This window comes from Lepisma saccharinum, chromosome 9 (assembly GCF_977018435.1).
Source record: "Lepisma saccharinum chromosome 9, izLepSacc3.1, whole genome shotgun sequence".
Classification (NCBI taxonomy): domain Eukaryota; kingdom Metazoa; phylum Arthropoda; class Insecta; order Zygentoma; family Lepismatidae; genus Lepisma; species Lepisma saccharinum.
In genome coordinates this window covers 68219962-68236266 of record NC_139237.1, presented here as the reverse complement: position 1 = coordinate 68236266, position 16305 = coordinate 68219962, and the positions used below count along the sequence as shown (strand labels likewise).

Here is a 16305-nt window from a genome sequence, read left to right as displayed (position 1 = left end):
AACTTTCGGAGCTTTTCCTTATATTGATGCCTTGCCTGATTTTCTATCATAAATAGTAACGTCATAATAAAAGTGTAAAGTTGTACCATTCATTTTGAATTATCCTGTATTTGCTTCATTTTACATCACTTTTCAGCCTTTTTAGGCTAATCATGATGAGGATAGTTGATAATTAGAAGAAACTGATAAAAGGAAACTCACACAAAGTGAGATCATAAATGAACAACTCAATGTGCTCAGCCAAGACTGAAGACATGCTCTTACTTAAAGTATATATTACAATTTAATTTATGCCAAGATATGGCTCTAAAGACTTCATAATGTGACCTTAACTCAACATTACAAGAAAGTTATCCCTGTATTACAAGCAATGCACAAATGTGGTGTTAGTCCAACTGAGCAAGCAGCACGTACAATACCAGTCTGCCAGGTTATTCCAAAGCCTGATAGAGCTACGGTTAGTGTCAACACATACCAACGAAGGATGCTAAAGTTTCCTTTCCCTTCAGTAATAAGACTTAACATACTCACCTTAACAAATGACTCAATTTGATAATCTGTGAAAAAGGTCAGGTAAAGACATGGCAATTAGTCGACTCCTGTCACATCTAGTTCTTTTAACTACAACCCGTCCTTTTTTGTTTTCACCCATTGCACTGTCTTTTACAACTCTGTGAAATATACCTATGAATGTCCACCCTAAGAGAAGTTTATTTGCTGTATATCATAATATTGAAAAAAAAATACTTATTCCAGCATTTGTTGCGGGCATGAGAGAGATGAGAAGAAAAGAGTATGTGGAGCAGCAGTGAAGAAGCATGGCTTGATGAAACACAACACTAGTAGTCATTCAAAATGTAATCTATTATCATGGATTTCAAGCAGCATGGTTCCCTACTAAATTAATAGGGAAAAATCAGAATCAAAAGTGAATTCTGGGATACAGAGTTGTGATGATCCAACATTTCAAATTTGGTCTGTAAAATGCTATGTAGAAGGGTAATGTTGATGTTAAAGATGAGGCAGCAGATGCAGGTACCTTACCGCAGCTTAATAACAGCTGCTCAGCAAAGAAGGTGCAATCCATACCTAATTCCCATATCAATAATTACCAGATTTAAAGTAATTCCCAACATTAGGGATATGAAGAAGACAATTTCCAATACATGAGTAACAACCCACAACTCTGGTGTATCACAACAGGTTTCGGAATAGGTTCAAATCTGATATTTACTTATTTCCTAATTTCAAAACTTGGTGAAAGAGGACACATCTTCCATGTTTAATATACAGGGTGATTATAAAGTTTTGATCCATTTTTGTGAAAACGGCCGCTTTCTTCTTTCTCTTGTAGGTGATATGAAAGATGTTAACTACTGATGAGAGAATAGCTGTGGTGTGTGGACGTTTGTGAGGATTAAGCTTCAAAAAGGTCCGTACAAGGTTCGAAAGAAAATTCCACAAACCTGCTCCAACTAGGGCTACAATCAGGTACTGGTTAAAAAATTGAAGTGAATAGGTACTGTACACGATGCTATCTTCAAGGCCCAGCATAGCAGCTGAAATCGTGCAATGGGTAGAAAATGCCATCACCAGAAGACAAGATGCATCAACAAGAAGTTTAAGCAGGGAGCTGCTGTTACCACAACCGACTGTGTGGTCAAACCCTACAAAAAGGTAAAACCACCTTCAGGTGGTGCACAAGTTAGACAGGTAGAACTATGCTGGTTGTAAAACAATGTGTGCAGAGCTGTTACAGGCAGTGGAGGAGGAAGATTTGATCACCCCTCTTCACACCCATGTCAACATATCCAGCACGTTGTGCTCAACATGACACCAGCAATGGACTGAGTGCTCCTGTGGAAGTACACTCAGGTGACACTTTCATGGATTTTCTTCTGTACACCACATATCATGTCAAATATTATTTTTTCTTTCAATTTTGATTATGTGTTACCAAGTACTAGAGAGTTAATTCAATACTTTTGTTATAATCTCAAGCCTCTTTTTCTAAAAAATGGATCCAGACTTTATAATCACCCTGTAGTGCAGTGTCATGATGTTCCTCTGTAAGGATAAACCTAGGAATTATGGGTTACAAGAAGATCTGCTATTTAATCACCAATACTAGCTGATACATTCACTTTCAGAGTCAGTGTCTTATGGAGTCTGTCTGTAAAACAGCCACGTGACACTTTCACAGTCTAATATCCTGATAATTATGCAAAATGCATAACAACATTGTGGCTATAAATGGATTTTGTAATTAAATTTTTTATTTCGTGTGAAATTATGAAAATTGAAAGAAAAGCTCTTGTATATTCCTATACTATAGTTACAACAGAAAATTTACATATTAAATTTTATATATATTCTTAACTACTTTGAATTACAACAATATTTGGTGCGGTACCTGCATTGGTGGAATCAGCGAGTGTTGGCACCAGTTCAGAGTGGTATTGCCTCAGCCCTAGTTTTAAGCTCTGTTCTTTTGTAATACTTTCAAATCTCACAGTTTATTCCTTGAGACATGCATATTTCATTTTTGAGAGAAACAAGAAATGTGAAATAGCATGCCATAATGTTCATTTTTCATTTCATCTTTGTAGCTGATCAGTGGTGATTTATTCATTCTTAGTTTTGGACTTTTAACCACTGTTATTTTTAAAATTACCCACGTTTCGGAGGCTGATTCTGCCTCCGTCTTCAGGGTAGTTTGTGATCTACTAAATCACATTGCAATCCCTGGGGACACATGGTGTGTTTGGGGATGGTGTCTATATAGAGCCTGGACACATGGTGTGTTTGGGGATGGTGTCTATATAGAGAATAAATTGTTGCCTTGTAGGATTAGTCTCTGTGGCCAAGGCTCCACCTCGTCTGTCAGTTATAAGGACCTCTTGTACATGAAGTTGACAGGGAGAGTTATGAGTGGCCCAGGCTCCACTTCGTCTGGTGGTCACAGAACCAGTCAATTTCCTGCTTTGCTATTAGCCTGGATTCACATATTAACACTGCTTCCCAGATTTAACACTAACATACTAACACTTAAAGAGTCCATTCATCTTTGTGAACTGAAGAAGTGGGGGGAGGGGGATGTTGGAACACCACAACACTTACCACAGTTGGTACCTCTGATTCTGATTTCAACTTGCTTTGCACAAATATGGACATTATTCTTTTTAAAAAACACTATAATGTCATATGCTGGAAGGAACATGCTTATTGTATCTTCAAATAATATATATCAGCAACAAAAATCTTACGTGATGCAAGTCTGAATCTTCAATTCTTTTCTTTTTTCCTGAAGATATCAGTGTGGTGTTTGTGAAATGTCAGACAAGATCTTTAAATACATGTTTAAGTGCCCCATGTTACTTGAAGATACAAAAAATACAGTGGAACTTCAATTTTATGTTCTTCAGGGGATCAAACTGAAGAAGAAAAAAAAAGCAGGAAAATACAAAATCGAGGAAAATTTACGACATTTTACTATTTTGGGACCATCAAGATTGAATGTATAATATAGGAAAATGTAATATGTGGGAACCTAAAATTGGGGTTTCACTCTATTCACTTTTAAAAAATCCATGTTACAATAGCACAACAAAGAAGTATTGCTTTGCTTTTTAATACAGCAAAGATTTACTTCAACTTGCATCCTAGCTGCAGTGTTACTTAGAAGTTTTGAAAGTAAATGCCACACAAGTAAAGATGCAAAAAGATTTAACTATGTACGTCATGGTTCATCTAAGTTCACGATTGGTTTGATAATTGAAGGGCTTGGTTGTAAAATATGGTAAGTGACATTTTGGTCATTTCGGAATTCACTAAGAAAAAAAAAGGTTATTAGAAGCCATTCCGTAGATAAATTGTTTTCGTGTTGTGTTTACCAATTCCAGAAGGCTTCACTGAGTCCAATGCAAATTGTATGCCATGGCAATTTCACTTGAAAATTGAAGGATGGCACATTTTACTTTGTAACTCAAAAATTACCAAAATGTCACTTACCATGTTTTACACCCGAGCCCTTCAATTATGAAATATAAAATATTTCATGTTCTCTGGCATTGACGCAATTACGGTAACTAAATTATGGGTCACTCTGCTTCTAAACTTAGGAAAAGTTGATAAAACTTGAATACTACTTCTAACGTGATGTTAAGTTTTGTCCAACTTTTCACAGACCCTGAGGGAACCGAAGACTGATTGAAAATTAGAAAAGCAAAGTTTTCTTTAGCTCCACAAATAAGTTAATCAGGACTAGACCTACAGTTTAAAGTGAGATCTGAACCACTAAACTGTATGGAAAGCCACTTGAAAACCGTAACAATTAACTTTCAGTATATTTCAGTGACTATAGTCCAGTTATTTTAATGACACCATAATGCTAACTCACCTATATTGTATAGTTTATGTGGGGTTTTAAAAGAAAATAATACAACTTCATTAGCATGTGTCACATAATGGACCATATTAGTGTGATGGTCACAGCATGCTTTTCTCCCTACGCTTTAACATTGGAGTTGGATTGCAGGTGGTGTATTTTATTACTAAATACAGATGACAAAAAACATAAATAGTATATAATAAACATTCCTTATAAAGGACACATTAAATGAATGGAGTTGTGTTCTGTAGATTTTGGTGGACAAGAGACATATTTATATTCTAATCTAATTTTTACATCCACACATCAGTATTTTGTTTCAAAACTGATGTTAAAGAGATAACCTTGTGAGCCAACCCTCATTAAAATCATAGGGTGAAAGCATGAGTACGTTCTGTTTTGATTCGGCCCTGCTGATGAAGTATTTGAATGTTTCTCATTTAATATGAATTTCTGCCACTTCTGGCTAATTATAACACTGAGAATGAAATGGGGATTACGTGAAATTAATGAAGGAACACTCAAGACCAGGATTCAAACATTGAAGCTTCAGTAGTGAGACAGTGAGTCAATCCCTCAATGTGCTTAGCCATAAGGATGGCTGCTGGCAATGTCACCAGGGACACTATTATTCATAACAAATTTGGCAATTGTCAAAACGTGCATGATGCCAACAAAAGTGCCATTAAATAGTGTTTTGTAATTTGCATTATTCTTATATGCTTGCTTGAGAAATTGCAGTGGAAATACTTCTGAAGCAGGGTTTGAAACTGGACTTCAATCTTTAGGCACCATTTGGCAACTATTATAACACTGCTTAGCTTTTCTGGATGAAATCTTAATCACTGTAATTTGATTCAATTAGAAAAAAACTCAAATATCAAAACTAGCATATACAAACAGGAAATTTCTTATCATACAGTAAAGAAAAATCATATTAATACAATCTGAATTTATTGAAAATAATCCTTCACTTTTACCTTGCTACTATTTTCAAAAGTGAAACATCATTTTCAAGTTTGATAATATTAATACAGATTCTTGCTGTGGGGCCAAAAGCCCTGTGTTGGAATCTAAAATGAAACATTCTTTGTGATTGTGATTTTATCTAATTGTCAGTCATTTTCAACGTCATCATTAAAATGGGTAGAGAGGCAACACAAAACAATCTAAATACAACAATGAGTAATGAATATGATGCCTGTTTTTCAACTAATTTCTATCACTTAAAGAAAATATTATAACAATACCATGAATTTTATTCCGAAATTGTGCTAATTAGAACAATCCTTGTTCCAGGAATCTACATAGATGTCTGCAAACACAAAATTAAATATGTCCCATGGTGCTAACATGGCTGCCACTCCTAAACAACGTCTGATAAAAATGTTATCATTTTTTAACTATAGGTACCGAGCTGATCCTACACAAAAAAATTAAACTTTTCAAAAATGGTCAAGTCACCAGGGGTGGACCACTTTGTCTGGATTGGAAAATGAGGAAGGATAAAGATCACACTAATCCTAGGTGTGTTTGGCTAAAGTACCTGCCTGTACAATAAGTGAGCTCAATCCTATTACAACAAATATTGTACAATATGTAACATTATATACTTGCCACTATTTCACTGGTTTGAAAATATTACTTTAACGTTTACACTATTTTGTATATTTGAAAGTTTTATTATAAACAAAATATATTTGCCTATTTGCCTTTTTTATTCTTTTGTATTAGAACAGAGGCTGTAATGTTTTAAATTAATTTAATTTGTCTTAATTCTCATAATGCATTTTAATAGTGCACATAAATGCCTATTTTGCATGATCTTGCCTAAAAATGACTTTTCAGTATTTTCTTGCTTTTCCCTGAAGATAATCTGTTGTTTTGTGAGTGTTCCTTCATCAATTTCATGAAACCACAGTTTATCCTTATTGTCGCAATTAGCCAAAAGTAACAGAACAGCAAAACAAAAATAAGAAAATACAATAGAAAAAAAAATTACAGTTAAAAAGTATTTCCATTATCTTTGTGCTTACTTGCCTGTCTATTTATAAGTTTTTAGTGTGTGTAAAACTGCACAAATAAGCATGGTCATTCTTATTGCGATTTAAAATACAGTTAAAGGTTTGAAGTAAACTATGTGCTTTCAATCCAAAATTTTACACTTATTTAAAAACAATAATTATTCCAACCAAACCTATCCAATATGCGTTCACATGGCTTTATATAATACAGTCAATCTTTTGTACAGTTGCTGACACTTCTGGATTGTAACAATCTCACTGGAAGTCAATGGGACCATTAAAACCCAGAAGTGTTCATGACTGTACATAGAAAATTTAAAGTTGCTTCAGTGAAACATATCAACACCACTGCATAAACACAAACATCTTAAAATGGTCCGAATGTATACCTAACACCATTTAAAATATCTGAACCAAACATTTTAAGCAGTGGAAAGCATTTGTACATTTCACCACATTTTATCAGTGTGCACATGAAAACAAGCTTGGTACAATGTGTTCAAATATCTCCAATGGCATTAAGTGTTTTAGATTATCGTGAAGCATCTGTATTTGTGTTGTACTAAAATTTCTGGCAATTACCATAAGCATTTTTTGGATTAATCCATGTAAAATTTATAAAAACAATTGTTATAAATGAAAATTCACTTAATTTTCTATCTACTTAAAGTAAACAAGCTTTTCAACTGGAAATTTCTTAAAAAAAATAGTTCTCACCTGCTCGCATTTGACATGGAAGTTACTGTTGATGACGAGTCTGACTCTGATGAGGATCTTCTATGCCTGTGCTTATCCTTCCGTTTGTCTCGGCTTCTCTTCTTAGGTTTGGGTGACTCGGACCTATGTAACATCACAAAGTGCAACAAATTACTTGTACAGCAACTAATAAAAATTCAAATTGATATATAAAAAACAAAAACGATGATAAGCAACACTAAAAACACCTGCAAAAGGAACTGGACTCTTGTCTTCGGAGGAAAAGAGAAAAAAAAAAGAAACGAGCACAGAGATCATCAAACTTACTTTCATGAATAACTATCTTGCTACTGTTCCTGTCCAACTTTTTCATCCTACATTTCTTTCTTGCTATTATTATTAAAATTTCATTATTAAAGGTTTCTACAGCTAATACACAAAAAAATAAAAGTATGACAGAATCCTAAAGAGTAACAGGAAAAAAATATATTCTTCGTGTCCTCACAAAACTAAGTGCAAATAGACACAACTGAACACTGATGGTAAATTAGAGATGGACTCTGAATTCAAGGATTGTGAATGTGCTTATTTCTAATACTTGTCATTCTATTATCAAGTTAAACATGAGCTGGCAAAAATGGAACTTCACTGTTCTAATGTCAACAGCTAGATGATATTTATGGTGAATATAACCAGGAATTTTTGTTGGTTAGCAATTACGAGGGACCATGATATTTTACAAATGCGATAACACTGAAAAATTTAATTCATGCAAAAAAAGGTTTTATGTATTTTCAGTGACATGTTGGCATAAAATGCAAATTCTGGCCTTTTACGTGAATTTCAGCACATCTTGTGCTTAAAGAACAAAAAGTATTACAAAAATCCAATATTCTTGTATTTTAGACTTAAAAATATAAAATGTACCATATTTGCCCATGTATAACGTGAATGTTTTCCAAAAAATTATAAAAAAGAAAACTGTAGTATATGTATCCATAGAATAATTCTGACAGCTACATGAAACCACATGTAAATGGATATTCCCCACGAATTTTCACCTTGTATCAGAAAATTTTGAATGAACGTGGAAAGTAGTGCAGTTCTGGCAGAAAGCGAGTGCGGGCCTACCATCACACAGGACCCGTAACATCAGCATTTGTCACGCCAAAAGCATCTTGCATTTCAAAGCAAAGTGGTGCGATTTTGGCTGTAATTGAGTGGTTTCGTGCCATCACGTGGGAGTCAAAATATTGGCATCTGTCGCGCGAGAATAGTTCTGTACTGCCGAGGAAAGTGGTGCATTTTCGTGGAGATTGAGTGCATACTACCATCACACAGGAGCCAATAGCATAACATAATAAATATTTATCGCATGAGAAAATAATGGAAAATAAATTTATCAAAACTCGTTTCCAGCTTATGAAACTGTCATGAGCAATTTAAAATACAACTTTAAAAACACAATGAAGATATAACTGTAGGCATATTTGGTGGAAAAGTGTGCTAAAAAAAAAAAAATATGAATTTTGGGGAAAATAACACCGAAAAGTAAGAAAAATAAATTAGCTATGTAGATCACATTCACAAGGATAAATTTGGTACACCAATTATAATTTGCATGTTATAATAAATTACAATTGGTACAAAATATTTGCTTTTTGAATATGCCTCTATTTGGCAAACTTACTTCTCCACATTCTTCTTTTTCTCAATTTCTCTCAATGCCCAGTTACCCTTTATTTTCTTAAACTCAACTTTTCTTATTAAATGCAGCATGGGGAAGGAGAAATGAAACTGAGGAATAAAAAAGGATGTGGGGGAAAAAATACATAAAACTCACATGAGGAAGGTCATGCAATGAGCATGTAAAGATTACATACAAAGTGTAATTTGAGAATGTACATGAGTCACGCAGCATTAAAGTGATGAAAACAAGATTCTTGAGGGAAATGTCCAGTCATGCCAGGGTGAACCTTGTTGAAATTGTGGAAATCGGAAGTATTGGAAAAAGGCAAAAGTGCAGGGCAGTGATTGGAAGAAGGGAGATCTAGGAAAGCATCATGGGGAGAGTATAACAAAGTAAGCAAATACAAATACAAATACAGGTGAACTATACCCAAATGAACAAGAAAAAAGAAAGGAAAACTTCGCTATTATAGCCATAATATAATAGTCATATTACCAGAGGTTGTAGTACAAATTTTAATAAAATTTTCCTCATGCACAGAATGTAATAATGATTGAATGTATAGTTTTGTTTTGTATCTAAAATCACTTAAGTGAGAATCTCTAATGGGAACTGCCGGCCCCTGTGGCAGAGTGGTTAGCACATCGCGCTTTGACGGCAGGGGTCCCGGGTTCGAATCCTGGCCTGGGCATGGATGGATATTTGTGAGTGTCCATTCATCAATTTCATCATATCATCACTCATCCCCATCTTTGCAAAATAGCCAAAAGTGGCACAAAAAGTGAAGTAAAATAAAGCAAATCAAATCACAAATCTAATGGGAACTCACTGATTAGACAAGAACAGCCTTAACAGCTAAGCCTTTTGGAAATTTCTATAAAAGTTGAAGGTAGCAGAGTAATTAGCACCATGTTGTGGTTGTATGTATCAAGAAATTAGCCATATTAACAGTTAGGAATTTATTTATTTATATAATAAGTTGGGAGTAGCCTAAAGTTGGGGGGAAAATTCTGACCTGACCTTCCTGCACAGCCTTCCAAATCAAGAAGAACATTTAAACTATTTCAATTTATGATGGATGCGGTAAACATAATTTAGAATTACTTACATGAAATTTCGTATTTCTGTGTTGCACAATTTAATGGTTATATCCTATTAATTTCAAAGACTCTCTGTCTTCATTCACTAAGGGTACGGTGTCTGGAGGGGAGATGTATTTCAATTTATTTACAATATCAATCCTGTAGATTTCTTTTCTTACATACACCTAAATAATTATGAACTATATTCAGTTATATTGTAAATAAATACACCTGTACATTAATAATAACTAGCAGATACTTTTGCATTTATACTTCAAATACAATTGCATGTAACAAAATGTTTCTCTAATTCACACTATTCATTAAGAATTCTCTCTGTCTGTTAATATTATACAATGAAACTTCCATTTTTGCTTTTTTCAGTTTAGTAACTTGGTAACCTTTTCTTAAAGTGTTGTTTCAGGGAAGTTTTCACAAATCATGCACAATTCAATAAATTTAAGAAATTTATTTCAAGCATCTTAATAATAAAATGCTAATTTCATCAAACGCACAAATGCTTTTTTTTTTTACTAAAAAAATAAAACTTTAGACAGTAAACAAAGGGTTTGAAGAAAAATTTCAGGTTAATTTAGTACTCCAAAGCTAATAACCATTTTACACTATAGCATGCAATCACTAATTACCTCATCAGTTTATAGTGAAATCTACAATATGAAATCAGATATTTAAAAATTATTCACTTTGAAAAGTGAAAAGTCGCTGAAAAGATATGACTAGCGACGGCCATTTTTGAGAAGAAAAAAAATGATTTTTTTTTATTTTTCATTTATTGATATTTTCGAATATTTTTTTTAAAAAATTGTTTTTTTTTTGTTCTTGGCCTTTTTGTTTGTAGAAAAGTTTTTCATTTCTGTGTTTCTTTCCTTTTCCAAGTTTTTCTTTTTTTAGTCTTTTGATTTATAATTTTCAAAATTTTAGTGTTAAAAGGTAATTTATTTTGACAAATCCATTACTTGCTTGCTTTTCCATCTACTTTTTCCCGAAATGGAATTAAGTTATTAGTATAAGAGCAAATTTAAATGTCTGATCATTTTTTTTAACTGGCATCCATTTTTACATTTCAGTTTGCTCAAACAAATTTGCTTATTTCGGTACTGTTAAATTAAAATGTGATACCTTTACACTTAAGTAGAAAATACCAATAGCTTTCTTGGAGTATTAAAAAATTTAATAGATTTGTCAAAATATAATGTTCTTTAATATAAAAGATTCAAATGAAATTTGAAAACTCAAATGACACATTGGAGAAACAAAAAGAAAGAATTGAAAAATTTAAAGAATTAAAAATGTTTAAGTGTAGTCAGTTAGGAAAGATGAGAAGTCAATGCTCCCCAAAGTTCAGGTTTGTCCCCCCTGTAGGACAAACGTTGGTAAAAGATGTATTACTTAACAAATAAATGGAAACAGTGACTATTAACTGTTGACCTGACCTGTCTAGGAATATTCCTTTTCTTTTATTACATGCAATTATTGTACATCACTGGTATTTAGAAGCACACATGTACTATACACATTTCAAACTGCTTACTTGGCTTGTTCACAACTGAGCACAAATCGTATCAAAAGAAAAAAAAATCTGACAGAACATACATCTTATCCGACTGAAACCACCAGAGGAGTGCGGCCAAATGAGAGTATGACTGTGTGTTACAATTTACCTTACACTATTCTGATATATGGCAGCGAAATGCAGTATTTATCCGAAGATGGGAAACTTCGAAACTGATTTTTCAATTTTTAAAGAAAAATTAGTCTCTTGTTTCTTGGGGGGAAAAAAATGTTTTTTGTTTCTCCAAAAAATGTTCGTTTTTCATTTTTCGAATACTTTTTTGTTTTTAATTCAATTTATTTGATTTTCAATTTTCCAAAAAAGAGTGGCCATGTCTAGATGTGACAAGACAGATAGATGCAACAAATGTACATAATATACAGTATTTGTTTAGAAATAAAAACTGAAGGGTCTGATATGGAACTAAAAGTGTCCACTAAATGTATGATTGTTGCATCCCAACAATGGCACATGGTTCAGAAACATGAAAAATGCAGAAAATGATAGAAGAAGGGAAAGAGAAATGGAGGAACAGTAACAGCAACTAGAAATAAGAGAAAGCACGGTCTGTTCAGCATGTGGCATGAGCATATACTTAGGTGAAGAGATGAGTCTTCCTAGGATTATAGTACAAAAGACAAGTGATAAGACAAGAATGGTAATGACATATTTTTAAAATTCAGTGCAGAGTTAAGGGCACTTTCTCTGCATCTTGAGACTGACTACAGCATATTGCTGAAGAAACAATGGTGAATGCAATGGCAACATTACAACAGTCTCTTCTGTTAACGTGTGGAAATCAACTGGAATTGTTCTCTCAAGGATATGCAAGGAATGCTACACATCAACCAGCTTCTGCAGAGCATATGAATGAAGAGCAACTCCTGCTGTTACCTAGTTACCTAGTGACCCATCTGCAATGCAAATTCAGAAGCTGAGGACTGGAAACTGGGGTCAAAAAAATGTGTTTGTTGCATGACAATGATAGCTATTCTCCAATGCCCTCTTTACTCTCCAGATTTAGCCCACTCCAGATAATGACCTGTTTAACAAAAGAAAAGTGCCCTTGGGCACGGCATTTGCCGGTGCAAATGTACTACAAGAGGGTATCCAGCATACTAAAGGGTGTTTCATAAAGTGTACACGTTTCAAATCGCTTGTCATTTTTTTGTTTGAAGATTGGCAACACTGTTCTTATCGTTTTCGTTATCTTTTATCATTCCGATTATTAATTGAGCAATCCCCCCCCAGATGTTCAGTTCAGTTGCCATGGAGGGGTTTACTATCGAGCAACGAGTCATTATTTTGAAAACACAAACAGGGAGTGCTATGCATTGTTTGCTTAACGGATGTTTATTCCTAGCACCCCGATAACAATAGAAAAGTATGGGAAGTCACACATTCATGGTATCCAGTTCATCCAGAGCAGGCCACTCCCTGTTTCTGTAATGTGTTTTCAAAATAACGTTGCTCGTGAACCGCTCCATGGCAACTCAACTGAATATCTGAGGGAAAAAAAACAATTGCTCAATTAATAATCAGAATGATAAGAGGTAACGAAAATGATAAGAACAGTGTTGCCAACATTCAAACAAAAAAAAAATTACAAGCGATTTAAAACCTGTGCACTTTATGAAACACCCTTTACAAGAGGGTATCCAGCAATGCTGTTGTGAACACTGGTTCCAGCATGCATGATGAAGCTTCCACGGTGCCAATATGGAGCAACTGCATCGACCATTCTTGAAACATTTATGTTTCTGTGTCTTCATATATACCCAACCAGGTCTTCTAAATCGGTTCCAAGTATCCTGCTTTTATCCCGTCTCTATACTTCTTGACATATTGTAAGATAATTGGCATGAACATGAGTGTATCTTTGTTAAAAGTCCCCTCCTGTAATATAAATACATCAGAATAACGAAATATTCTTTGCTATAAAATGAATAATAAATTTCACAGTTGCAAAGTGAATAATTTTTTTCATGTGAAAGAAAATACTGTAACAATTTATCCGCTTAAATGTATCTAATATTTCCTCTTTAAATCATACCATGCAATACAACTTTATTTTCTTTAAAGTACCACTTCCAGCAAACTATTCCTGGGTCACTAGTAAAAAGCCAATATTTTTATATACATACAGTTTTAAGCACACTAAGCATACTACAAAATCCAAGATTCAGAATCCATCTTGAGTATTTGATTCTTACAGGTTACAAATGCTGTCATCATTAATATTAATTACTATAATTATTATTATTATTATTATACATATGTAATTACTACTTCTTTCAAGTGAAGTTTGTGCCTATGAAATTTTCTCCATGTTATATGACATGGTTATATGGATTGAGAATATATATGAAGTATGCACATATAAATATGTATAACAAACCAGAATAATAAAAGTGAATTAAAACAAATACAAATAGAACTTATAAGAAGGTAAAGCAATATGGATTTTTTTCTATCTTTTCAAAGGAGGCCTGTAATCAATGGTTAATTACACACTCATACGAAGGACATATGGTAATACTATTACCTTGTCAACCCACCAATAAGGACGGTCTTGTCAGAAAAAAATAGAGAGATGATATTAACAATGCTTTGTATGGCTTGAATGGTAGGGAATAAAGATAGGGTAAAACACGACAAAAAATAACAGATTCACACATTTAAGCAAGAAATATGAGGTAGGTATTATGTAATAGGATGATACTGGCACAATATACTGCACTTTTCACTTAAATTTTATAATAAATCACATTAATTTTATGCATTCCACAAGAAACCACAACTGCAAAATAGCACTGGAAAAAATATATGGTACATACTTATAATTATGGGTTCTATTATTTAAACAATTAAAAGAAAGAAGAAGTGTACATTTATATGTACACATCACTACCCTATTTTAAACTTATATTTGATCCGACTTTCCAGTTCTTAATTTCAACATCATGCACAAACAATTTGAACAAGTACATGCATGCAATTTCAATTCTCACCTAAATTCTATAATATAACTGCACTCTTGGTTAAGAAAAATGACAAGAAAACACATGTAATTGAAATATGCATGTTTATTTTATATTTTACAAATACTAGGTTCAGGGTTATCCTTATCTACTGATTATGTCCAATGCATTCATGAAAAATTGATCCTGATAATGCATAGTTTAAACCATGCACCAAAATTTGTTAAATAGATTTTGTATACACTTATCTATGGATAATGTTTTTCCCACAATATATATTTCTGTAATGATGCTGAGTCTACAAAACACTTATTAAATTATTTTAGCAGCAGTTATAATCAATGATTACAAACTCAGGAAAGTGATACCACATGTATCCATAGATAAATGTACACAAACTATTTAAATTGATTCTGCTATGAGTATATATATAAGATAGATAGATACGGATTGTCTCTGCTTTGAAGATTTTATGAACTGAGAAGCGAACAGACTAAATGCCAAAAAATGGTGACAGCTTTATTCCTAGCATGCAATAGCGAATGCAGAAAAACGTCATCTTATGTTATCCAGTTCTAAAGGAATGCAACAATCACACTACAGAGAAATATGAGCCTTCTTTACGGAATATAGCTATGGGTTGATCTCAATATCATGTTGTACACAACTACCATATTTGCATTGAGTTCAATCTTGCAAGGAAAGTGTTATGTAAGAATGCAGGTTACTTTGCTGCCCTACAAGATACTCAGGCTTCATATCCAGATCTAGGGCTCATTTAGCCTCTAATCGACAGGTGCATCAGAGTGAAATGGGGAATAAAAATTTTAGGAACATGGTGCTCACACCATATTCACTGTAGCCGAGATCGAGAATGTGTGCAGCCTTGCTTCCACAAACTTCACTTTTACTAGTTTGTAAGCAAGTGAACAATAAACAATATTAAACGTGAGACTGGATACATGTCATGTACAAAATCCCTATTTTACAGCATGTTTCAAAATGCATCAATCTATCTTTAACATTTGTGCATATGAGGCTTCCATCAGTCTGGGGTTGAATCCAATACCTTCCATTTTCCATGTTTTCGCAGTCATTTGACACATTGCAGTGTTTTTAGAACTTGGCTCGCTTCTTTCTTTCTTGTCATGGTTATATATCACAACTATAGAGATAGCAGAGAAATAACATAACCAATGCACCAATGAATAACATTGTAGTCTCTTTAACAATATTTCTATGTAAGATTTCCAACCTACTGCATCTTCAGTCTTAACTAGAAATATTAGCACAGTCTATAGTGTATTTCAACATAAATCGTTTTTATTTGTGTGAATTATCAACTTCTTATGCACTGCTGCTAATTTAGATCAACGGTCAAGCTACATGATGCTAAGACACAAAATATGAATTTCCCATGATATCAAGAATTTTAATATCGCTATTCTTTAAATTGTCTTGCAATAACAAATTGCTAGTGTACTTTATATTCTCACCCCTTCAAAAAAAAAACAACATTAAACACATTTGTGTTTTTGTACTTAGACCCAGTGATAATCTCTTTCTACATATGCATGTATGATATACAGGACTATATGTGATACTGCCACTTTATCCACCTCTCTCATTTTCAGGCAGGTGTGAAATAAAATGCAGGAATGATGTTAAATGGATAAAGCAATGTTGCACAATAGTTTCATGGTCCACCCCCAAAAATGTAAAATTTTCCCAGATTTTACATTTTCCTGTATTTTGTGTTTTTTCTTGGTCCCCTGAAAAATGTAAAATCAACGTTTCACTGCAATACCGTAACAAACTGTTTACCTTTATGAACTGTTATAACTATACAACTATATTTGTGTATTCCAC

At 33.5% G+C, this 16305-nt stretch overlaps 1 protein-coding gene across 5 annotated transcripts in view; it reads right to left on the bottom strand.

Annotated features, from left to right (window-relative positions):
- Srrm234 (Serine-arginine repetitive matrix 2/3/4) overlaps window positions 1-16305 on the bottom strand; it is a 369905-nt gene that overhangs the window by 42749 nt on the left and 310851 nt on the right. For all 5 annotated transcript variants that reach the window (XM_083128349.1, XM_083128350.1, XM_083128351.1 and 2 more), the window contains one exon: window positions 7132-7254. In XM_083128349.1, the coding sequence (XP_082984475.1) occupies window positions 7132-7254 (123 nt within the window). The remainder of the gene's footprint in view (window positions 1-7131; window positions 7255-16305) is intronic.